Source organism: Centropristis striata, chromosome 7, assembly GCF_030273125.1.
Source record: "Centropristis striata isolate RG_2023a ecotype Rhode Island chromosome 7, C.striata_1.0, whole genome shotgun sequence".
Taxonomy (NCBI): domain Eukaryota; kingdom Metazoa; phylum Chordata; class Actinopteri; order Perciformes; family Serranidae; genus Centropristis; species Centropristis striata.
Window position 1 is genome coordinate 20,834,042 of NC_081523.1, and position 26,273 is coordinate 20,860,314.

The 26,273-nt window shown below is 40.3% G+C and overlaps 1 protein-coding gene across 3 annotated transcripts in view; it reads right to left on the reverse strand.

The window, feature by feature from the left end:
* Positions 1-26,273, reverse strand: part of pde4d (phosphodiesterase 4D, cAMP-specific) — a 193,289-nt gene that overhangs the window by 82,197 nt on the left and 84,819 nt on the right. Inside the window, exon 1 of one of the 3 annotated variants that reach the window (XM_059338172.1) lies at positions 25,051-25,995. The exons of the other annotated variants lie outside the window; for them this stretch is intronic. Coding sequence (XP_059194155.1) covers positions 25,051-25,313 — 263 coding nt within the window. The 5' untranslated portion in view covers positions 25,314-25,995. Of the gene's footprint in view, positions 1-25,050; positions 25,996-26,273 lie in introns of those variants that run through there. 3 annotated transcript variants of the gene reach the window in all.

The window sequence follows — 26,273 nt, forward strand, 5'->3', positions numbered from 1 at the left end:
ACTATTTTTTTTTATCACTGAATAACTATATTTAATCACAGTCTAGACCGTTTGCAGTCTTATAAGCCGCGTTGATTGATTTGTGGCTGAACATGAAAGACATAAATGGAACATCAACAACACTTGTGTAACCATCTCAGTCCACTCTGACCGTCAATATTCAAAACTGTCATTGAGTTGTCTTTTCTTTGAGGGGCAAAAAGCCTTTTAATGGTAGATGCTGGTTGAGACGTCACATCATCCACTCACAAATTGTCAGTGATGACATTTATAGAGGTAGTCTAGTAGGTTTATGAGCAGCAAAATCACTAGACATTAGAGACACATGGGTTCTCAGACCCATTCATCAATGTGGCAAGACAGGTCTGTATATGACTTTCACTGCAAGATTAATTGGAAAAACCAAACTGTCTAAATGTGTTATAAATTCATGTGCATGCTTGACTGCATTAAGAAAATGGGGAAATTATGATGTTGTGTTATGTCAGCCATGCTTAAGCCCAAATGTGACCTCTGCGAAAGCTCCCTGACTCATGAAGCCAGGCATTACTGGGCTTTTGATTGCACACATGATGGGCTAGTGCTACAGTATCCTTCTCCTGCATGCATTTGGAGCCAAAGGAAAGGCTCAAAGCTGCAATGACTAAAGCCCATTCTGCTCCAGGACTTTGACTGCAGGGGTAGAGGACGACTCTCTTCAGTTAGCGGATTCTAATGAGGCCTGTTTCCGTGGAGACTAGATTCTCGGCTGGTGATTTATGGCATCACATAGTCATCACCTCCGAAGCGTCTGGTCCTAGAGTGAATGACGACAGCTTGTGATGGAGAACAGCTGGGGAAAACAGGTGTGTGCTTCTCATTACGGCCATAGCAAGATAATGATGGCTTTTAATCACTGGTACCTCAAAGGATAATATGTGTTTGTGTGTGTCTGTCTTGGTGTTGTCTATGTGTACATTATACTTGTTGTATCTGCATTTTTGTTCTTTTCATGATGGATTTGTGTGAAGGAGATTTGCATTTACATGTCTTTGTGAGTGTATTCCTGTGTGTGCGAGTGTGTGCGCTTGTGTGAGAGCGGATGCATAATGAGAGGGAACTCGGGTGCATGAACAAGCACCCTCTCCCCAGTAAACACACTTGTGTTTTATGGGCAATTCCACAATGAATGCACCAAAGACAGCAGTGACGCAAAGAGTTCTCGTGCCGGTCTACCACAAAGTCAAAAACATCGTCTTTCTTTGCGGGCACGGATTAGAACCCTCTTATAGTGTCTTTTCACTCTCCTTTCTATGAGGCATCAGAGGAAGAAAAATGGAAACTACGTTGGAGGGGGAGGATGACGTAAAAAAAAAAAAAGGAAGGAATGCAAGTCTGAGGCCTCACCTCTAAGCAGTACTCGCTTAAGAACTTAAGCCCCACAACAAACAAAGATACCAAACCGGAGCTCTACCTAATCGCAGCAGCTTATTCCCCATGACTCTGTCTACAATTGGGAAACCACCAATAGCTGCTTTCCCACCACTGGCAGGCATTGCTGATGCCTCCACCTTCTCCTCGCACGCTGCAGGCTTTTACACATATAAGCGATGCATACTGTATGTTTACAAACATATCCTGGAAATGTGCACTGATGCATGTGTAGAAAAACATGTATGCACATGATGATATACAGACACACAATTATGTTATGTCTATCTATGTCAACCTGCAAAAACATGTTAGCACACCCATTACTGGCATCCTGTCCCCTCATATGATCACATACAGTATGTACCAGCCCTGTAACATCAAAAAACACCAACGCATTTTTTCCCTTTGTGACGCTGATGCAGAAATTGTGTGGAAATATACAGAACAAGGTGCAAAAGTTGTAATAAGGAATTTATAGATATGCGTTGATGTCACTTTTACATAATACTACCCACCCTACGCACCAGCACCACCGAGGGGCCAAACAAACCTGCAGGTGGCTGCTATAAATGGGAAGAGCTGCAATACAGGGAGGAAAACAATTGAATATCTTGAAAAAAGCAAAGGCCATCCAAATCAATAATGAGCTAAATGACAAACCAGGCAGTCCATCCGAGTGGAAATATGACATTTTTATGGACAAATTATGTTTGGGATGTAACGTAACAAAGCCTGAAGGCATACACATGTCCAGTCCATTTTTAACACTAGCACGCCAAGACTGTCTGACAGACAATTTGGGTTTTTATATTTCAAATAGCTCTGTCTAAATATAAAACCTTTCAGCCCATGGCTTTTCCAAAAGCTTTGTTTTTTATGTTTTCTGAAGCTTAGAGAGAACTAAAATGAAACATAACATTTTTCTGAGTAAATTTTTTTCCCATGTTGCATGAGAGTATTATTTATAACAACAGATTTTTAGTTTTAAAAAAAGTTGGGACATTGTCTTAAAAGGTAAATAAAACACAATGCAATAATTTGCCAACCCTTTGTGACATACTGAAGCATCAACCAGCCCATCCTCATATACTGCTCCTCCTGTTTCTTCAACATGTTAACTGTCACCAACTGGGCCAAACTCACATGCATAACCAATACTGCTGCCAAAATAATCAGACTCCCAACCCCCAGTCTCACAGAGCTGAACAACAGGGCCATCTCACGCATTGCAACCACAATAGAACAGGACATTACACATCAACTCAACCAGTACCTCACCCCACTGCCTTCCGGTCAGAGGTACAGTACTATAAGTTGTAAAAGGGCTCGCTTTGGAAAAAGCCTGATCCCTGCAGCCATTGCTGTTCTAAACAAAAGAGCGCTATGAGCACAGAGTGGTTCAATTGAAAACTGTGCAAACAATAGATTTAATTTTCAGATTGATGCACTTTAAAAATAAAAAAATAAATATATATATATATATACACACACATGATGCATTCTGTTTTTGTTTGTTTTTGACACAGCGTCCCACCTTTTTGTAATCAGAATTGTACATTTAGTCTTTTCTTATCATTATTTCTAATGCAGACCAAAGGATGGAAAGATGGAGTCATGTTATATTCCATTGTGCAATGCTTCTAAGATCAGAGCTGCCATCAGTCAGGAACAGCCAGGAACAGAGCCTCTAATCGCTCTATTCAACCCAAAGTATCATGGGATTGGTAGGACTGTTAACAATAAAAACAGCTGATGGATTTATTTTTTAAGAAAGTCTCAAGAGAGAATCTAAAGTTCAAGGCTGGCTTACAAAACTTCTCAACGATGCATGTATGACATTTATATAACATACTTCAATGTTGTAAATGACAACAAAGATCTGAAATCTACAATATAGCATGCTACAAGTTATATTAGCGTAGTAGTATTTTAGCACCATACAGCAAATTGGTCCATTTCGATGGGAGAAGTGCCAACAATAGCTAGAAATACTAGTCCAACTAGTATGGAAGGTAAGGTGTACTGAAGGCTTCTACAATTAAAAAATTCTACAATGTCATTGAGCAGACGCTTTTATCCAAATTGACGTACAAATGAGAGTAATACAAGACAAGTTACGATGAAGTCAAGAAACATAGCAAGAGTAAGTGCCGTGGGTTAAGTTCAACGGGAGGGTTTGTGAATCTGAACAAAGGAGTTTAGATAAGAAGGGGCTGTGCCCGTTACTATTTTGTATAAGCTACTGTATTGAACATTCTGCATCATGCTGGTCACCCAAATCATGTTGGGGTGCTTGTTTTGTCCCTCATTGAAGGAAGGACAAACTATATTATAATGAATACTGCTGTGTCCTCCTTTTTTTTATACCTAATTGCCCAATTTCATTCACGCCTCCAACAGGCTGAGAGAGAAACCATGCAGGAGTAAGCCAAGCCCACAGATCACATTTCAGTTTAATATTCTGATGACACAGGAGTTGTGAGCTTAATTCGGGAGGACAGAAATAAACATCGAGGGAGGGTTACAGTTCAGAGTCGAGAGAGATATAACGATGTTGCTTTATTGCTCATTTGTATTTCACCCTCCCCTGTTGCATGGACTCACTCCCTTCAACAGTAAGCAACAAAAACAAGATGAACTAGAAGGGCATTCGGAGAGCTGCCAGCAAAATCCCTGTGGCGTGTCTAAGCACGGTGACATCCACAGTGTGTCTGAGACTTGTGCAATTAGGACGGGAATCATTATTGTGAATGACCCGACTCTTTATTTAAACAGAAAATATGAGCTGTTGTAGGCTGTAGAAAGCATGCTGGGGATATTCTGTGACTCTCAGCACTCACTTCTATAAGTTTATGAATTACTGGCATAGTTTGCTGTAGATCCATGTGTGTGTTGTTATACTGTTGTTTGTTTTGTAATGTCAACTAAGAAACCTGTCACACGTAATTAATTTTCTACCAGGGGACAATAATATCATCATCATCTGTATCATCATCATCAGATTACTCTCACAGCTTGTTACAGCATATTCTATCTCTATGAATAATGTAGGCCTCCTCTCCTCATGTGGCATCAGTCTGTGAATGCCAACATTATAAATTAGATACCCAGAAGATACTAATGTATCTCATCTGTATTGATATTCAAATATATAATTTTAAACACTATCTTTTTCAGATTTTGTGGATGAAAGTTCAAGATTATAGTCAACGCTAACAGATTTGGGCAAATGTAGATTTGTATTGTAAGTATATAACTAAGAATATTTTCTTAATTAGGAATGTGTGTTTTTTTTAAATATCGCTGTATGATGAAAATCAGGAAATTATAGACCCTCTGCAGCTCTTACATTACATGGCTCAAGGTAAAATGCTTTTTTGCTGCATCACACCTAAACACTCTTGTCAGCAACTTAAGTAAACGGTCTTTGCTGTTCAATTTGCTGATGCATGCTGAAATCAACCGTCTGATTTATGGTGACTCTTCCATCACTTGCTGCCTCAGCCCTAATGAGAGAATAAATAAATTGGCATGCTTATACTGCTTATGTCTCTATTTACGATGGAGTGGTTAAAGCACTTGCATAATATCAGTATTTCTGAAATTATTTTTACTGTGAGACACATGAAAAGGCCATATCATTGCTCCATTCTGCTTTAATCTTTCCAGGCGCAGTAATGTGCTGCCCACTGCTCCTTGCATGGTGTTTTCACAAAAAAGGATGGGTTAAATGCAGAGGTTGAATTTCCCCATTGTGGGATTAATAAAGGAATCTTCTTCTTCTTCTTCTTAACAACAACAACTCTAATAGACCTTATATCACCAGTTGCATCATACAGCAGTAGATAGAAAAAGAGAAAGAACATACTGTACATTAAGTGTCTGGTCTATCCCAAGTACAAATCAACCTGGGAAATGGAGATGTGAGGGCTAATTAAATAGTGCTGTGTTCTGTGATAGAAAGAGAAAGAAAACACAGAAAGAGATATTTTGTTATTGCAGTTTATTTTCATTTTGTGTCAGGGAAACAAATACCTTTTCATTGACAAAAATTCTGTTGTACAGTTGTTTTAAGACATTTTTTGTAAATGTTAAATGGACCTGCACTTATATACTTATATTGTCTGAGTCTGACTGCAAACAACCAACACAACATTTAGCCAGTGCAAAACTGATGCAACACATCAGATAAACATTCGCCAATACCATCAGTGAATGTCATCTTATTTGCCGATTGGCAGATTGCAGCCAAGAAGGTGAAAACTGGCCAATATTGATGTCCATCCCCAATATTTTTATTTCAGTTGGCAAACAAGTGTCATCAAGAGTATTTTTTTCTTGGACGAATTGTATGCCACACAAGTTCAGCTATAGTTTGCTTGTATTGTAATAAGCAAGAGCATGAGAAGGAGCATTTAATTTAGTCTACCAGGTACATTGTTGTTTATCTGGGTCTGGGTCATGGTGGCAACAATCTAGGTAAAGCAGTCCAGATATCCTCTTCCCCAGCCATGTCCACCAGCTCAGCCTGAGGGATCCCCAGGCCAGATTGGATATGTAATCCCCCCAGCATGTTCTGGGTATTTCTTTGGTCTCCCAAGAGGATGTACCATAAAAGTCTGTAAGGAAGTGACCAGTACTGGCTCCTTTCCAACCAAAGGTGTAGTTTTGCTTTGGTCTTATGCTCATGTCCATAATTCAGTTGGAATTAGATTAACTGGTAAATTGTCCACCACAACAGCCCAGTAACGCTCACATTACTGCTGATGCAGCCACAATCTGCCTGTCAATCTCACGCTCGATATTACCCTCACTCTAACACAAGAACCCAAATCCTTCACTTGGGAAAGCTACTCCCAACCTGGAGTGAACAATCAACTATTTTCTAGCACACTACCTTGCATACTTTCATCCTAACTGCTGAATCTGTTCTTACATTGTTCAGTGATTAAGGAAATTTCCAGTATGACATTGTTGTACTTTATTTAGATTTACAGCCACATCTGATTGATGCTTTATCATTGTCAAGAGTTAAAGATGAGATTAATCTTCATCTTGAAGACCGAGATCAAACCAAGGCACATCTCTGCAGCTGTGCTGTTTGATTATGTTGGACTACAGTCAAATTCAATTTTGGATGGCTTCAACATGAGAGTTAGTCAGCAAAGTTTAGTTCTACACTCAACAGCAGCAATATAACTCTTTCACTGTCTGTCTTTTAAAATTGCTGTTTTATTCGAAGGATTGTGCTTCAATTTGCAGCGCACCCTACTCCAACAATGAAAGAAAAAGAAAAGAAACATCAGCTGTTTTACAGTGAGTACAGTGTTGAAAATGGCTACTTAGTTGGCTCTTCTCCAAAAGCACAGATTACCATTCCCTGGATGCAAGTCCCATGCTTCATCCAGAGGATGAAGTAAAGTCTAAAACAAAGAGTCAATGCAGAATCAGGCTAATGACGCAAAAGACACAGATCCCACTTTCATTTCTTTCCTCCTCCACCTCCTCCTCTCTGGCTTCTGAGATAAGCTTTCTGTCGAATACCAATTTTAAAAGAAGATTAAGCAGTTCTGGCTCTCAAATCAATTTTACCCTACACTGCAACATGAAGACAAGTGCCTTCGCATACACACCAACACACAAGTGCCCGCACGCACAGACATGAACGCATAATCTCGTACCACATAGAAGACATGGCACTGCGGCACCTTTAATCAAACACCAAAAGTAATTAGGAGAAGCTGTGGTATGGTTGTCGTTTTTCCTTAGTCAAATATCAAGGGACATTAGATTTTAAAATTAGATCTTTATTTCCAGCTTGCTATTGATATTACAATATAGGAGGGTTGGTGCTACATTGGGAATTTGAGCACAGGTGAATCCAATTATCAGGAAATCCTACCAGCAGGTCAGAAAACAAACTAAGTAAAGTCTAAAATAACACCTTTAGAAAACACATGCACCTCCAGAAAGGTCTGAAATCGAGGTGTAATCTCACTGCATTAGATACTGTTGACAAGACGTACAAGTGATGAGAAAGCAGGGGGGTTTGAACTCAAAGCCTTCCAACCTGCTTGGACACACAGCACCCCTTTAATGCTGCTGGTCACAAAGAGTTCATATCCAGGTTAGTTGCCAGTTGTCATGGAAACCAATGAGTACATTTCAAGGAGGCTAGTGCACGGAAGCACCTTTTCTTGGAAATCAATAAGCAGTCTGGATGTGACAAGGTCTATACAACAAAAGTGCTTTCTGTTATACTGTGGACCTCAGAAAAACGCATTGACAAATATGATAATAATGCAGGGTGTCCATAAAGTCTCTTTACAACTTTAAAAATATATTACAAAAGCGAATGAACACACAAATATGTGGACATTATTACAAAATGAGGAGTAGATATTGAAGTTTTTTGCCTCATTTAATACACATGGGCACTCCAAACACCGTCACTCGGGCTCCCTGTGAGTCAAACTGAGGCACGGAGGTGGAGAGAAACCGCCCCCCGTGATTTTGTTTCAATAAACCATGAGCCTTCTCTTGATAACCACCGAGCACATACACCAAATCTGATTAAGATATCTCATCAATTGCCTTTGTAATATATATATATATTTTTTTTAAATTGTAAAGAGACATTATGGACACTCTGTATGATCAGAGCAATACAATCATCCTATAGAAGTAAAATGTTGTAAACACTTTCAATGCAGGCTGCTCGAAGTGGAGGAGATTTTCTGCCAAAACAGGTCATTCAAATTCACTATGTGTGAATCACTGTTTCTCACTTCTCTCTACACATGTGGCAACTGTAAAATACCGGACACTCCATGCTCAGGATGATAGGGATGTGCTTTTCTTTTCTTGAGTAAACTGTATTGTTACATAGTTTATTGTGAGAGCATTGGTATAACAATGTCAATGGAAAGACTAATTATGAAAACATATTTCTTTTGACAGGTAAGGATTAATCACAGTTAATTATGTGGGTTTATATGTAAATATGTAGCAGATTTTTCAGATAGTAAGAAAGAATCGATTAATAGTTAGGTATTAATGCAATACCAGGGTCATGTGACATTACCGTGACGGTGAGGGCATCACTGTCATCACTACAATTTCTTTTGTAGGGCCAATCTCATGTGAGTGCAGTTAAAATCAAATAACACAAATGCCAAGTCAGGAACAAAGCCTCTTGGTTGAAAGACTACACCCACTACTAGTCTACACTCGTGTTGTTTACGCTGACATTTTGGCAGGAAAAGTGTGAGTGAATTTTTTTTTTTAATTAAACATTAGTGACAGAGCTATAAAGCCCCGGATTGATACACTATTCTATTTACCTGAAACTGACTCAACAGCCACTAGTAAAGAAATAGTTCAACATTTTGGAAAGAACAATTATTTTGTTTTCGCATCCAGTTAGGTGAGAAGATCAATACCACACATCTGTACACTAAATATGAAGCTGCAGCCAGCAGTCTAGCTTTAAAACTGAAATAAGGGATAACCATCTTGGCTCTGTCGAAGGGTAAGAAAATCCACATAACTGCACTCCACCTTGATTTTTTTTAAATTAAGAGTACTCACTCAAAGTGCTGAATAACAAAAGCTGACGGCAATAATTTGATGCCATGTGGGCCTGACTGACAATCTGCACAGTAATCTGTCATCACTCACTGTTGGCTAACTGAAGTCAGTTCTTTCTGAGATGGAGAAGACAGCTGGATCTGTCATCATGAACAAAGTAGATTATCACAGAAAACTAATTTTAAAGTTTAGCTTTTAAAGACATGTTAAACTCCCCAGCAGCTGCAGGATATTGTTTAAAACAATTGTTTGCTTGGAACAGAAAACACCACCGCTTAAAGTGACAGTGTATTCAAACATTAAACCGGCAAATTGAGGAGAACAGCCTCAGTGTAATTATCACGTCTGAAGCGCAGTTTGATGAAGGAGACAAATCCAAATGCCTAGTTTGTGCACTGCCATGCACAGCAGCTAATTCCTGCTTTACAGCAATTAGCCTCTGCCAACGTGAGCATCTGGAGGGTGTTTTTTTTTGGTGTGCTTTTATAGACCAAACAGCCTCCTTCTTCTTGAGGGTCTGCAAAATAAGCTGCAGTGTTCACAGAGGCAACAAAAAGGTGATGGGGGTTTTAAAACAAAACTGTTAGTGCAGACTGTGCTACCTCAGGACATGGAGGGCAAATGCATGCAGCAAAAAGGGCACCACCAATACAGATTTCCAAAATAAATGTGAGGACGACACCATCCTCTCATGTTTCCTGCCCCACTGATATAGCAGCAACTTATATTACTAAATTTGATTTCATAATATAACAAAGATACAGCTAACAGCACTAGTTCTATCCTTTTATGGCTCGGAGCTCAAAATGAAGACTGGACTGATATCCAAAGCTTCCGAGGCAGAGTTTTATCCACAATATCTGACAGCAACAACTCACTGGATGTTGTAATTACACAGGCCAGTTCAACAACTGTAATTCCCATGTCATTCATCCCTCCAAAGTGGTTGCTGCCCCGCCAATTTCAACATACAAACACCACTGCAATAATTAAACCTTTCAAAATACCACAGGACTCAGTAAAAACAAGACTGTATGTCTTCGTTTAGGCCAGCTTACATCAAAAATATCTCTCGTTACTATTTTACATATTTTCTTAAATTACCTTGCTTTTAGGGAAAAGAGCACAGGTGTCCGACACTAGTAGCGAAAAAGTATATTTGGCTCTATATCTGCACATTTTTGCAGTGTGGATTTGTGTGCATACTCTGTGTTTGTACGTGTTGTGGGGGAAGTGTGATGTAACTGTTTTCCTGTGTGTTTCCTGTTTCCCTGTTTACACTATGTGTGTGGGCATTGCTGCAGTGCATGTTGCCAAGCTACTGAGCCTTTGGGATTGAAGAGCAGACATTGTTCAGTTTGCTGCAAGAACTCACGGGGTAATAAGCGATGTCAAAAAGAAACATTTGAGGCAAAGTTTATTAACAGTATGTGAACTTTTTCATTATCCAAAACTGACAGCTGAGAAAACATAATTATGAGTGAACTTAAAGCAATTAAACCAATTTTCATAGATGCTTTCAGAAGTGACAACAACTAGTATCTCAGGAAAAATTGGTGTATACAGGTGAGGGAAAATATTCATGATTTGTGTTATAAAAAGACCCAGCGGATCCTGGCTCACACACATTCATCACCTGGACACATAGCCTATCTTTTCACTCTCCTGTGGCATGACATTCGCTCTGAATATCCATTTAAAGCCATGAGTGGTGGTCTGAGGCGCTGATCTGTCTTAAGTACCTGCACTAATCCTTCCACTCCAGGTCAATATCCAGACACTCGCTGCAAGCTAGCAAAAGTATCTCGCTAATGCAGCCAGACACAGCACACATATCTGGTGCTGCAACACACTCACAAATCTATTTCTATAAATAGAAATCCTCAGAGGTGCTGGGACAGCCATTGAAATTTACCAACATAGTTGCAGCAGTTGCAGTCTTAGCTACATAAAAATACAGATGTGGGACTTTAATTTTGACAATTATACAAACTGATTCGGTAAAAAAAAATTTTTGTCTGTAATTAATGTTTTTCTCATTGGTTATTGTCATTATGTTTTCCCTGCAACCCAACAACAAAGAATAAAGGAATTTTGCTTACAATTAAATGTTTTTTTTTTATAATTGTATAGGGATACAGGCGACATGTTTTATTCCAACTGTGAATATAATGTGAATATAATTCAATGCATCTTACATATATGTATTTTGTATATACTCTGTGTTAACATCTTATTTTGAAAAAAAAAAAAACAGTCACATGTGTACTCTGGGCCGATTTAATGCATTTACCATTAAGTTGAGAATACGGGAGCAGTCCAACTTTAGCAGGCAACGGCAGCTGTTTTCTCGGTCAGCTTCTGTGGCTCTCGTGTGGTCCAGAAGCAGTGTATACATTGTCTCAGACGCTGGGTTGATGGTGTTCATCTCTTTCAAAGAATTTCAATATTTTTGACTGTTTTTTTTTTTTAATAGTCAGCCATTGTTCCGTTGTTGGAAGTGCATCTAGCCTGTGTATGCTGCAACTGAGGCAATTTGAAGCATTCCTCGTGAGTCAGGTGGAGAAGGGGGGGGGGGATGGATAGGGTAGTGGTGCCCCCCTACAATGTACTGATAGGGGAAACACTAAACACATAGAGACTAGGTAGGACTAGGTACCACTAGCTGGTATGGAAGTGGGATAGAACTTAGGTGCGATTATACAGAGCGCTGGCCTGGTTGGTAAGGATTCCTCTGACAACATACAATCTGCCATTCTTAATATTCCTAGTGCTGGGACAGAAAATGACACCTGCCACCTCCAGTCTCCTTATCCACTCTACTTTTCCTCCTCCTTGACACCTGTAGACTTCATTCCTCATACCTCTAAACCATCTGCTCACAGATAAATCTGGCACTAAAGCATCTGGCCTGAGCAGCAATATGGCTCTGCAAAAGTGAATATCAGCTCCTTTATATGTCATGATGATTTGATTCAGAAAGTCACAATTCATGTAACACTAATAATTTAACCAAAAAAATATGTAAATGGGTTCAATTCACAATAAGAATAGAATGTAGTTCCAACGCAAGATGTGTAGCCTCGGGCCTGTTGTATTGTCATGCCTGTTTGTTACAGAATGTGATTTCAACCATCAACTCTGATGTTGGCAACATTTTGTAATGTAGTGTGACATAATCTGAACTGCACATGCACTCATACACACATTAGAGCCTTGCAAATGTGGAGTTTTACCCTCCATCTCCCTCATCCTCTGCCTCCAGAGAACCATGAGGAACTAGGTGCAGGGCAGTTACCCCATACTGGCTGCACGCTGTTCACTTCTCCTCTTTTAATACTGCGTGCAGAGGCACTGAACCAATGCAATCAGAGGAGACAGCCCCAGTGGTCAGACAGACAGACAGAAGTCTAGTAATCAGAGTAGGCACTGACATAAACAAGAACACACACACACACACACACACACATGAAAAGGCAGATGTATTTGCACAGTCTATATTTGCACAAACATATGCACACAAATGTGAGCGCATAAAAGATGAAAACACACCCTCATAAAGAACAGGATATTGGAAGCAGCTGTGAAAAATGATCAAGGGATGACATCAATAACAGGATGGCTCTCACAACACAGATGGCAGCTGCATTTTAATTGGACATGCAACTCATTAGAACTGCTAGAGGTGGACACTGTCCCCCTGTGCTGAGACCCTATCCAGCCAGAGAAATGCAAGATGGATTGAAGAAGCTGGGTGGGTGGCAAAATGGGACAGAAACTCATTGGATTACACTCGTCACTTAGTGATGGCCAGATTCAGTTTGACAGGTAATCAATGCTGCAGCTCCCCCAAAAACTGAACTATTTTTGGAACATCTATTCTTTACCATTCTGCAACATTAAAAAGAAGACAGGTCACAGTGCTCCCCACCTCACCTGACCGCTAAGAGTCCTTTGTGCTGCTTCTGCCTCTTCCTGTTCTTTCTATACTGTGCAATTGCTGCATGGATGACAAGATGCCACTTGCCATGTCATTACATATCTGGCTTAAGACCACTAAAATCTAGAGTGAAGTGAAGTGAATTCAAAAGAATGAAACAGGCCCGGGGTTCTTGTTAGATGATGGAAGATGACCCTGCCTCAGAGGAGCCATACACTGTACAATGCCCTTGCATGCGGCTCCTCCATATCAGACTGAACCTTGAAACTCTGATATAAGACGCAGACAGAATAGGTATTGGGTGAGTAGTATAGCCAGAGGAAAGTAAAGAGCAGAGGAGCGGTGCAGAGAAGGATGTAGAGAAAAGGTAAAACATTCTCTCGACTTTCTGGGCAAGGACAGACTTTTATACCTTTTTTTTTTTCTTCAGGACATAATTTCTTATGTAAAAAAATCTACTGCACATCCTTTTCCAGATATCTCTCAAATATGTTTCTCATATTTTCTATAAAGACAGGTCTGTGTCTGTGTGGCTCTGAAGACATCATTAGAGCTACGGCTGTCATGACTTTAGATTTTTCACAACACGATAATCATTGGCCAGAAGAATTCACAATAATGATAGAAATCGCAATTACTATAGATTTTTTTTTTTTTTGGGGGGAGGATAACAAAATAATAATGCTATCAGACAAAATAACATTTAACTGTTTACTATGAATTTTGTCTCTTTTTGGCAAACTAATTACATTCAAAATATACGTGATGGAAGGTGGAGAGAGTCTGTAATCATAACTGTACAAAAAGAGGTTCTGGATAATTGACACATTATCATATGTATATTAATAACATTATATATATATATATATCATATAAATATCACCGTTATCATCACTACTGGTATATTGTGAGACACCTATTTGGCACATACATATCAAAATAAGAGCATTTCTTTGTGTTCAACTTTCTAAACACAAAAAAATACGGAAATCATAAACTACAATCTAATGGCGGCCTAATAGAAACCGAATATTACACTCCATTCCCTCCACAATATACACTTACATGCAATAGATGTATGCTTAGTTCTTAAGAGGCCATTTGTGGGGTTTCCATCTGCCCACTTTACAAATGTTCTGTTTCTCAGTACATTATCCTGTATATCTACAGCTTTTCTGCTTTCCAAATCCAAATATTGAAAAAAAAAAAGGTTGAAAAAAAGCCAATAATAAGCAGTAGAGCAGCAATCATGTTTTTCTGTATGTGAGAACCGACATGGACCTAAAGCGACCTTAAACCATATGGTATCTAAGTGCAGACAAACAGACATTATGACTGGAGAGGGTTATGCTTTTATTATTCTTTAATGAGCTGAGGCTGCTTACTATAATCAAGACATGACCAATGGATTTACCACAGCCAAGCACTCACCTCGGGCTAATAAGGCTCTCAGAGAGAAGATTATAATGAAAGCTTTAGGCCACATCCAACCCTCATTTTGAGTCATGAAAAATGTCCTTTTTTTTCTCTCTGTGATTAGGAGAATCTTCACCGCAGTGAGAGTGGAGCAGAAATATAGCAACTACCTCTCCACCTTCATGGTGGCCATATCAGGAATGCACAAAAGAGTACATGGCCATCTGCAGTCCATTACAAAGATACTCTCAGCTATTAAAAAACTTCCCCTCGTGTCGGCAGTCATCTTCTCAACTCTGTCCTCAGGCTATTCTGCCGAGGCTCTGGTGCAGCTGCGTTTATCAGAGCAGCCTCCTAATCAGTGACTTCAGTGAATTCTCCCTGAGCAACCAAGTCAAAGTTCTGCTGGTGAAATCAGCAGAAATAAAACACAGCTGAAGATACAGAAGAGAACCGAAGAACAGAGTGTGAAGGAAAAAGGCAAGGATACCCATCAATATACATTACCCATCTGCCTTTAGGTAGGTAGGTACACAGGAAGCACAAACAAAATGAAAACAGAAATAGATGAATGGCTGACATGTTGGAGCAAGCACTGGCAGAATGTTTCCGTAATTTGGTTGAATCAAAAACATATCAGCATATCAAAAGGCCTTTGATGAAGCCCTGCAGCTGTGGCCTCTTCAACTCAGATTCATTCTGGTTATCATTTAATTAAATCTGGTAGTGCAGTAACAACTGCTAACACACCTTTATGTGCCTGGACCTGTTGGTTGCAAATAATTATCAATTTTCACATGACCCTTTATTTTAGTTCACGGAGGACCTGCTGAACTGAGCACAGCTGAATGCCACATGGATCAATGCGCTATGACAATCCTATTTAGACTGGATGGTATCATAACTTTAAAAAAAAAGATCTTCCAACAGAACTGAAGGCAGCGTCCGTGTCCTTACTGCTTTTTCAAAAGGGTTATAAAATTTGACAGTTAATGGATGTGAGCCTGACTACTTCTGGCACTGCACTGGGCTTGATGATCACGATGTGAAGAAAATGAAGAGCGGAGGAAGGAGACTGAGCTGGAAGGCCAAAGAGATTCACAGGAGCTTGGCTGGACTCAGACACACACATTTGGAAACATCCATTCACAACACTTCCAATTCATAGAGTGTGAGGGGTTGTTTTTGACTATATCTCCTTCTGCAGATATTAACACCCATTCTGTTACTTGATTAAATTAGTAACACACATTTTCACGTTTTATTTAACTGTTTTATGTGTAAAGCAATGTTTAACCAGTTTCCCACCCAAGACTCAACATGCACGTATCCCCCGATCTTGCTTTAAAAGGCATTTTCCCATTTAAAAAATATGAAAATCACACCACTGTAAAGACATAATTTATCGTTGGATTTTGAAATTTCTAACGGTCCTTAGGTAAATCATCTGTGACAAATGTTTCTATCAGGAATATAACTAAAGCTAGGCTCAAAAAAGTGATTTCATGTCATTATATGTCTCATTTACAATGATTTTGCAAAACAACTGAAACAGGCTGTTTACACAGGTCTGAGAGGAGAGGACAAGAGAGGTTGTAAGTATAGACCATACAAATGTAAATAGCTCAATATTTATAGCATGTGGAGGCCTCATTTTTATGTAAATTACTGATATCACTGAACACTACATATAAATTCCTTTTTCCAGCCAAATTTTGTAAAAATTTTTTTTAGTTCTCCCTCCATAGAAGTGCAGGACTTTTATATTGCAGCGACAAACGAGGCCTTTGTGAGTAAAATGCCCCTAAACTACTTGGCTTTAGAGGGTGGCTATTTAAGTTTATTTAAATTTAAGTTTCAATGTATGACTTATTGCTTTATCATATTCTCTCAGTCCTGTACACTTAATGAATACCTTACTGAATGCTAGCAAATTAAATTAGAAAATCACACAAATGTACTTGTATAGAGCCTAGAGGGTGGTTGTTTTCCCCACATATCAATACATCTTTTATTTTGGTTTGATCAATGCATATTTATTTTTCAATGGATAAAACATCACAGTAATAAAACAACAGAACTTGAACACGTAGTGTGTGGGAGTTTGTTCCATTTTCTACCTTTCAACAATTTACAAAATAGATACTATCTTTCCAAATCTGGCTCTTTGTTGGGAAGCGTTCCAGTAACCTGCATCTCTTTTATCTTTTTCTGATAATGTATGACCATCCTGCAGTCATTTGAGGTCAGTCAATAGCCCCTACACTCAAATACAAGGTGCAACACACAGTACAGCATCAGGTGTTCTATTTATAACGCTGCAGCGTGGCACTGATGTAGTAATAATTTCAAAATTAAACCAGTTGTTTTCTATAACTCCATATTAAATGGGATGATTGGATTACAGCAGGATTTCCAGGGGGGCTTCTTCAGTTTTCTAAGTGATGCATTACAGTTGCCGGGCTATGAAATACTCTTCCAGCATATAAACCATAACATCAATACTCTTTCTCTCTATCCCTGTCTAACTCACTCATCCTCCTTCTCTCTTTCACAGTCTCTTGCAGTCACACAGTTATATAATCCTAATTTTTTTATTCATCTCAGCCAACACACTCGGCCACTAGCTCAGAATACAAAATCAAAGCTGAGTCATAACCAGGGTCCTGTCTAATCTCTGGCAGTGAAAGAATCCCTCAGAGAGAGTGTGTATGTAACTATTAGTATACGTTTGTGTGCATGTATACACAACTGATTAGTCCAAATCTGCCTGTGATTGTGGATGAAAAGCCTGTACTGTGATGATGTGTTATGCAGCCAGCACTGTTAGCACAGCAGCAGCAGCAGCATTGCTCAAATGCTCATATGTATGCAAATCACAGGCGCTCTATTCTCCTGGGGGACAGCAGTGTTTGGGCTGATAAAACCTGGAGAATCCTCCTTGCTGCACAGCAGGATGTCAACTGCAATCCAATGCCACCTCAAAGGAATTGAAGGTAATTACTTGAGCAAAGCTACACCCTGAAAACAAAGAATGTTAGGAAAGTATGGACGATGGACTGGGAGGCTGGGAATAGAACAACGTGCAAAATGGCGCTGGCTATTAATAGAAATGTCATCCAAAGCAGGAAACATAGGTAGTTATAGAGTCCCATTTCACCCCGTTTACAATGGCTGAAAACTCGCTGTGATGCGATAAAAGGGCTTAATTTTAAGGGGTAAACACAGCAATGGAAAAATCACCCTCGCATCAAGGTACTGAGAAACAGAAACATGTTTCTGACAGTCAGTGCTGAATCTGACCGTCCGAACCACCTCATATTTAATTTGTATTAAGCAGCAAGGCAGACAGACAAGTACATCTTGTATTTAGGCCACTGGGGCAGCTGGGATTTCCGGGCTTTGCTAAAGGGCATTATGCTACAAAACTGTATTAATTATTAATTTACCTCAAAACACATTTGTACTGCTCCCGAAAAATAAATCATTTAACACTAACGTGAGGAGAACCTGCAATTTCTAAAATTTCAAATTCTAAAATGTCCTAATGATCAGGGCTGCAACTAAATTGTTTTCATTATTGATCAATGCAGATTATTCAGTTGTTTGAAAATATATTACAATGCCTAAGACTATTAAGGCGACATATTGAACTTGCACACATGTTTTATTTTAACAGTCGAAAACTATGTATGACCAAGAAAAGCAGCTAAGAAAGAGAGAATATTTGGCATTTATTCTTGAAATATGAAAAAAGGATAAATCATTTATCAAATTTCTTCGCATAAAAGTATTTAAGCACAAATATTGGTCAGAAGTCAAGCACATCCAATAAAATACAAATTCTCCCACATTAAACAACTTTAAATAGTTAGTGGAGTAATTTTGGGAAATGCGCTTATCAACTTTCATGCTGAGAGTCTGATCAGAAGATTTTTACCACTTTCATATGTATATACATTTAAACAGCTAGCCTGACTCACTGTTTGACATTTGTCTCATCTGTTTAATCTATACAAAAAAACAAAGTATTAAAATTAAAAGTTGTGGTTTTATGAGGGATTATGTACTAGACTATTTCTTTGCCAGGAGCTGTGACCTCCTCTACTCACTGTTGAACAAATTCTTAAAAAAAAAAAAAAAAAAATGCAGCAACCAAGTCCAACCACGAGTCATCACGATGAGGTGAATACACACTTTCAGATACTTGACCAGTAATTACTGTAGGAGCTCCATCAGCCGGCTTAGAGAAAGAAATGGCAGAGAGCAATGAGGGAGAGAGAGCTGGAGAGTCATATGGAGAGAGATGATATAACCCAGTGAGAAGTAGAGAGTCATGCTCTGCCTAGATTAGCACCGATGTGTTGAGCATCAGATCGTCTCCTCCCACACTCTCCATCTCTTCTGCCCTGTCTCCTTCCCTCCATCCCGCCCTTCATGCATTCATTCACCCATCTATCATCAATCATTCACTCGGCTCTCCAGCAATGCATCGCGTCCACAACCCTCCAGTCATCCCCGCTAAAACTCCCCAGCCGGACCACTCAGCCAGAGAAGAAGCACTGGCATCAGCAGTACCAGTCAGAGCCACCTGTTCTCCCCTCACTGAAATCCCCCTTTACTGTTACATAAAGAGACACTGGCAATGTTGCAATGCAGCATCAGACGCTGTTGTGCAACAGCATTAAAAATACCTCAGGGTCAGCGAGGAGGAAAGTTGAAAACAGGATATCAACAGAGTTATTCTGGTGGATAGAGAATACAAAAAGAGTCGTGAGTGTCGGTCTGTCTGTCACTTGAAGGTGAGAGCACACCATTCAGCTCTCGCTTTATATGTACTGCGCCTTTGTGAAGTTGAGAGCAATCGAAGATCAACTTTGTGAGAGAGCATTCTGCAATCATATCCTGTCATGTGTGCACATGCAGGGCATTTATTAAATAACACCTTTCTGTCGACACGCTGTCATTATGAAGCAGACGTGACACTTGTGGGCAATTAACCTCCTGTTTTACTGTTACACAAGACCAAACATGATAGAGAAGGTGCTCTATGCTGCTAATGAATGTGACACTGCTATATGTCTGGTAAACAGTTGCTCATACTGAACATGCAAATAAAAAGCTGCATACATCAAGAGGGCAGCACTGAATGACTTTCTCTTTTCTTACATTTGAAACTTCTAGTGATGTTTTCAAATGAAGCTTTGAATGACTTTTGTCATAATTTGTGACATAACCCAAAAAAATAAATGAAAAGAGACCTGAGCAAAGTGTGCAACAATATCAACATTGACCGCCACGTATTGATTTCCAATTTTTTTTTTTTTAAATGGTCAATTCATTGTAGAGCTGTACTCAGCACACTCATTCATTCTTCCCCTCCTTGGCCCGCTCTCATTTTCTCTGCCTATCAGACCACAAATGAGATGCGAATTAGCTAGGTAGTGCACCTTGCAGTCCCTCCTTCTCACTCCCCACCCCTAGAAGACTCCACCAGAAAGAGAGTGAAAGACAGCTCCGGGAACAGACCCCAGAGCCGTGGTTCTGATCACAGACTGCCCGACTCTACGCCAAAGCTTTCTTTTCCAGGTAAGACCCAGCGCTCCTGCTGGCTGCCAGTCCACTGTGACCCCTGGTGCTATGGTCTGTGCTAGCTGAATTTGAGTTGCTACAGCTGCTAACTTAAAGTCTGTCTCCGGAGCTGCAATCAGCTCCCCTCCTGGCGAAGTCACCTAGTGGGGGCGAGTAAGGCAGACTACACAGAGTTGGAAACAATCCTAGGCATAAATACCAGGTCTAACATAATGAATAAGCATTCGGGGAAAAAATGATTGCGAGTCGACATTATGAATGACGCTTCAAAGCTTCAAACTATTCATCCATCACCTCCTGCCCCTCTCAAATTGATGACTGCATATTTTGAAACTAGTGCTAGGTGCCTTAGCTTTGTGAACTCAAATCCTAAACATATCCTTTGATAGCAAAGGCACCATGTAATACAGAGTCTTAAGTCTGTTGTCAACACACCCAGTTTTGCAGATGTCCCCTTTAATTCCATACAGAAAGCCACACTAATGCTCCTGCTGCTGTTGGAGGCCATGCTGCAGCTTAGCTTGTAATAATACTAGCAACAATTGAATAAGAACTACCACACTCTACTTAAATTCCTCTCAGCCAAATTAAACCCTGCTCAAACATTTACAGCTTCCAAAATTCCATTATACCATCATCACATTTTGTCAATACTTGTGACTGTTTGGAGTTAAAATTTTTGCCGGAAAATTAGCGCTGAACTCAGCAAATCATTACACTCTATCAAATCCCTGAGAGAACATTCTTTTATTATGCCTTTGTAAATAATTGCAGCCAATCGAATTCATTCAGAGCGGGGAAGCTAATCAGCATTTGAATTCTCTAAAGTATTCTCAAAGTGATTGTAAAACAATTTGTGTACGGTTTTCATGGTGTTGTGGCGATAAGGACAGTGAAGCAGTACATCAGGCCGATCTGTCCATGGAGAAGGATTGTCTTGTTAATGAAGTGTGGAGTGGAGCCACTGAGGGCTGTGTATGTCACCAGATTTACAGCGCAGTGGCCCTGTGATTCCCCGCAGCTGTAAAACAATGAGAAGGTGATTGGAGTAAATTGCACTGCAGTTGTCAACCTCCCTCCTGCTTACAGCCATTTGATTTTGTCTCTCTCTTACAAACAAATTGTCTCTCTCCAGTGCCCTTGCTCACACAAAAACACCGCAGTTTTTCTCCTACCCTCCCACACTCTCTTTATCTCCGTCTGCCACTTGTTTTTTTTAAATGTCAAGACAAAACACAGGTACATGACCAACAAGTTACACAGTGATTAAGTGGTCATCACTGTATTTTCCTCTCCTGTCATGATCCAAACACCAGTATCTAACAAAATACTAATCCAACATCCATATCCACACAGACATGTGGAAGCAAACACATTCATTCTTTCCATTTCCTGTACAGAGATGTTTTCTTCAGCCCGCTCAGGTGAAGGCCAAACCGCCGAAAACACTGACTGTGAGGAATGTGTGAACAGAACCAGAAAAGTGTTTTATTCAAATCTTGCAGCCAACGACAAACATCTGAATGAGTGTTAGCTATGAGATTTTAAAAACTTAACTCTGACATTTCAAACAGACAACTGAAATCTACTGGTGAAGCTATTTTATCGATTTTATTTTTTATCACAATATCCCTTTAAATGTTCCAAAGTATTATCTGTGGAGCAACAACCTAATGGGCTCCAGCTTTGTGCCTCCTCTTGCCCCCAAAATAATAAAAACACATTAAAAAAATAAGTCTGACATAATTTATTCCAAAACAATTGTGCAAGTGCATTTTCAATCTCTGAGAGTAAGTCTGTATCAGGATTTTGCAGAACGGGCTTACCGATGCAGTTCCAGTATGGCTTTTTTATGTGTTATTTATATTTATTGGACATATTCTCCATCAGGATTTGGCTGCACAGACAATACTTGATTGTAGAATACATTCTTGTTGGTCTTTCCATTAACACACAAAAAAAGAAAATATGCCAACACTGATTTTTTTTTTCCAAGAGTAAAAAAGCATATTCGAAAACGTGCCTGTTCAGAACGGGCCAACTACATGGTCTCCAGTACTGCTGCATGCAGCTTTAATAAGAACTGCTCCTCTAAACAGCTTTAAACTCAACAATGGGTCCTGAGAAATACACGCCATGACATAGTTGCACATCCAGTGCTAGAGTATTTACATAATTTGCCAACAGATAGCTATTAGGAACCAAACTATTAACAGGAACAAAATCGTTCACACACAAGTTACATTGCGATACGGATGGGAATTGAGAACTGGTTGAGAACTGGTTCCAACTGTCTGATCCATTACACTTCGTTGGGTCTTCAGCGATACACCCACCTAGTGTGAAGTCGATTTAATGAACGATTGTCCAGAAAATTGAAGGACACACATACAGACAGACAGAGACTCCTTCCATTTCAGCTAGAATTCATTACATACTACATACAGTTCAACACACAATTAATTTCACTATATTACAACAAAGTTCAAATATTTTTCCTATTCCAGCTATGAATCTATCATAGCATCTGTTCCCATCACTGAAAAACCATTTAATAAAGCATTATCTAAAAGACATGTTTCATTTAATTCTCCAATTATATGGATATTTAGAATTATTGTAAATTTGATTTTAGCTTGCCTAATTATACCGCTAAAACAGACAACATGGTGGAGAGGCTCTATTTGTTTGGAAACATCTATGAGCTGCTTTACATCCTCTCGGATACATATTCTTACACGTATACACGTTTACATTATATGTGTCATTTTGTGATTGCCTACACTGTAATTTTATTTTTACAAGGTGCATTCAGGGGACTAAATTGCTCTTCCTGATGTTTCTTCCATTTTTCAAGTGTCTAATGACAGAGGGTGTTGCATGCTGTACAAATTATAAAGCCAGTCTTGAGACATGTTTTATGAATGGGCTCAATAAAAAAAATGATTTGACTTGATGGAAATGATAGATTTTAGAAATTGGCAAGGTTTCTAACAACTGAGTTGGTTCTAGTTCAGATTGGGCTACTTTCTGTCAGTCCAATCTAGCAAAACTGTAAACAACAAGGGTCTGCAGAAATGTATGGGGGGCTAGGGAAACCATGTCAGACATAATCAAAATACTAGAAGTCTGGAAATGCTTGAGACAACTCGATAGATACAACGTCAGACTAAAAAGCACACTGACAGTACATCCCAAAGAGGGAGCAGGTGTGAATTGTTAACACTAAATCTGTAGTTGTAGATACAATTCAAAATGGATTTCCCCCTAAAAATGACCAGAAGGTTCCCTGCATGTGCTTACTGAGTTTCATCTCAAAACATGTAAGCTCTCTTTGGTCTTTTTCCCTATCTATAATGAATGCACCGTCATGCCACCAGTGCCACTTGCTCCTTCACCCCTGCAGTTTCATCAGTTGTAGATATTTAACAAGTGGTACTTTCTTGAAAATCAGACTCACTTGTGCCACTGTCACTGTGGGTGTCATAACAGAACAGGGAAAATCCAATCCACAAATAAAAGTGTTTCTGCTTCTTAAAATGGAACTGTGAGAAATAGCTTTGTGCTTAAAGCGGCACATGGGGGAACAATGGTGGTGGTGTGTGAAATTACATAAGATGAATTAACAACCACATACGAACCAACGCCTTTGCACATGCACACAGGTTATAATTTTGCACACTGATAATTAATTCATAAAATTTAAATTATAGAGACACACAGGAAGCAGTGTGCCACTAAAATAGCTATAAAGCTATATAAAGCTATAGGAGCCATGGGGTACTGTATACCGCTGTGAGCTATTAGCACCAGTTATAAAACACAAAGGGAAAGAAAAGGGAGCAGGGAGGAGAGATGATACAATATGTATGTATCCATATGCAAGAGTGAAGGATGGATGGATGAAAGAAAATAGGAAAATGGGAGGATTTAAAAATGGAGAAAGTGAGACAGAAGAGGAAGTGTCTGTGATCAAAAAATGAGATACCACACAGCTTGAGGTAGAAGCTGTGGGGAGAGACGAGTAAAGTGTTTCTGATTTGTAATTTTATGTGTGGGAATATGTGAATTATTGAATTACATCATGAACTCGAGCCAGATGCAGGAAGGGAGATGCCTAATGGGAGAGTAAAGGAGGTGGGACACAAGAAATACAGAGAAAGAGGAAGAGGAAGAGAGAGAAAGATAAGGGGCAGGGGGAAATATGGAGAGCGAAGAGAAAAAGACATGAGTCGTAAAAAATGGAGATGGAGATGCTGGGTGGTAGGTGGAAGGGAAGGGGGTGGGGGGAAGAAAACTGAATTGGTTAAAGGGGAGAGAAAATGGGGAGGAGGGAAGAAGTACAGGGGGTGGAGAGTGAATGGGGAATAGATATGAGACGGAGGGAGGGGATGAGGCGTGGGCGAGTGCAACAGAGGATGATAGACAGCCAGGAATAGAAGACTAATTAATAGTCAAAAACTGCAGGCAGGCAGGTGTGGAGAGAAAACCACAGCAGGAAGGAAGAAATGTGGTGATGGATGGCTTCCTACTCTACCTACCTAACAAGACAGGCAGCTTTGGGGTATATCTCTACAGCTATACACTGCTGTATATTACACGGAGGTAAAGGCAGAGACAGCATAGCGATAGGGGCAGTGAGAGGAGCAAGAATGGGTGACACACACACAGAGGACTGGGGGTGGGGCTTGGGGGTATAGAAATGGAGATTAAGCTGGACAGAGAGGAAAAGCGAGAGAAAAACTCATTATCTAAGGTGAGAAGAAGGTCTCCTAGGAGATTTGACATGATTCACCTACGAGAGAGATTTGCTCACGCACACTCCTGCCATTTCTCTGTGAGCGGAAAGCATTCAAGTTAAACCGCAAACAAAGTTTAATTACTCAAATGGCTTATCACACAGCCACCTCCCTGGCACACAGCGTTCAACAAACAGTCCCGACCTTGAAAGTTTGCCAGGGTGCGGTTTAGACCACATGTGTGACAAAGACAAACACACAGATGCACTTTATGAGCCCATGCAGCTCCACATCCACCAACACGCAGCAGCGACAACAGCTATCAATCTCGCAGTCGCTATCCGTCCATCTGAGTCTCACCATGTGTGTGCGACAGTGAAGCGCCTCTGTTTGTGGATGTTGTTGTTGAGCAGCATGCGGCGAAGCAGCCGCGGCGAGTTGCGGGGAGAGAGGCGGGGGGAGATGGAGGAGGGCGACCGCCGGTGTCCTCTTGGCCTCTCCGGCTGCAGCAGGTTCTCCCGGAGGATCTTCACCAGGTCTTCATTCAGGCCGGAGTGTTTGGGCATGGGGGGCACTGCCAGGGTGTCCTGGTGGGTCACCCCCATGCCTGCCTGCTGGGCCATGCCTGCCCCGGCTTCACCACCACCACCACCACCTGCACCAGCACCGGCCAAATGAATGAGCAGTATAAAGGCAGCCAAGATATTTCAGAGATAAAGCGAGACGCGCGCTAATAAATTCTTCTTCTCTGTCAGAGTCCAACGATTTCCTCAAAATTCAGGAATCTGTAAAAAAGAAAAAAAGACATCCAAAAATCCTCTGCATGAAAAGATGGTAATTCCTCACACAAGCAGCTCCCTCTATACAAAAGCAGGAGATATAAAAGAGACAAAAAAAATCCCTGTCCTCTTTCTCCCTTTCTGTCTTTTAAGGAGCCAGCAGATGAACAGGAGCACTGAGGGCTGCTGCCTTTGTCTGCTCTGCAACACTGGATGTCTGCTGTGAAAGTGCAAGGGAGAAGATGAGGGGAGGATGGAAGAAGGAGAGAGGGAGGGCTGGATGATGCAAAAAAAAAAAAAAAAAGGGAATTCCGTCTATTCCAGCCCCGTCTCCCCCAGGCCTGCAGGCAAACTCAGCACAGTCCAGTGAAATGGAGCCCAGCAAGAGTTTAGCTGAACTAATTCAGTCTATTCTAGCCCAGAACAGCCCAGCTCAGTCTGGTAAAAGCCAACAGGGAAGCTGCATTGGTTCATCCATAAAAAGCGTCAGCCCAGCCCTCAATCCAGTGAGGCTCGGTTGAGTTCTGTTCCATCCAGTCGAAGCAATTTATCCTCCTTCCTCTCCCCACACAGAGAGACTGACTGCTGACTGCAGCCAGTTTATAAGCTACTGATCCTTTGGAGCTGAGCAGAGCGTGAGCATGTGTGTGTGAGTGTGTGTGTGTGTGTGTGTGTGTGTGTGTGTGTGTGTGTGTACACAATGGAGAGGAAAAAAACAGGGAGGTATGAGCAGAGATATGGTAAGCTTGGTTAATACTGTGCAAAAATGTTATATGCATGCATGTGCTTGAGAGCAGAGGCACA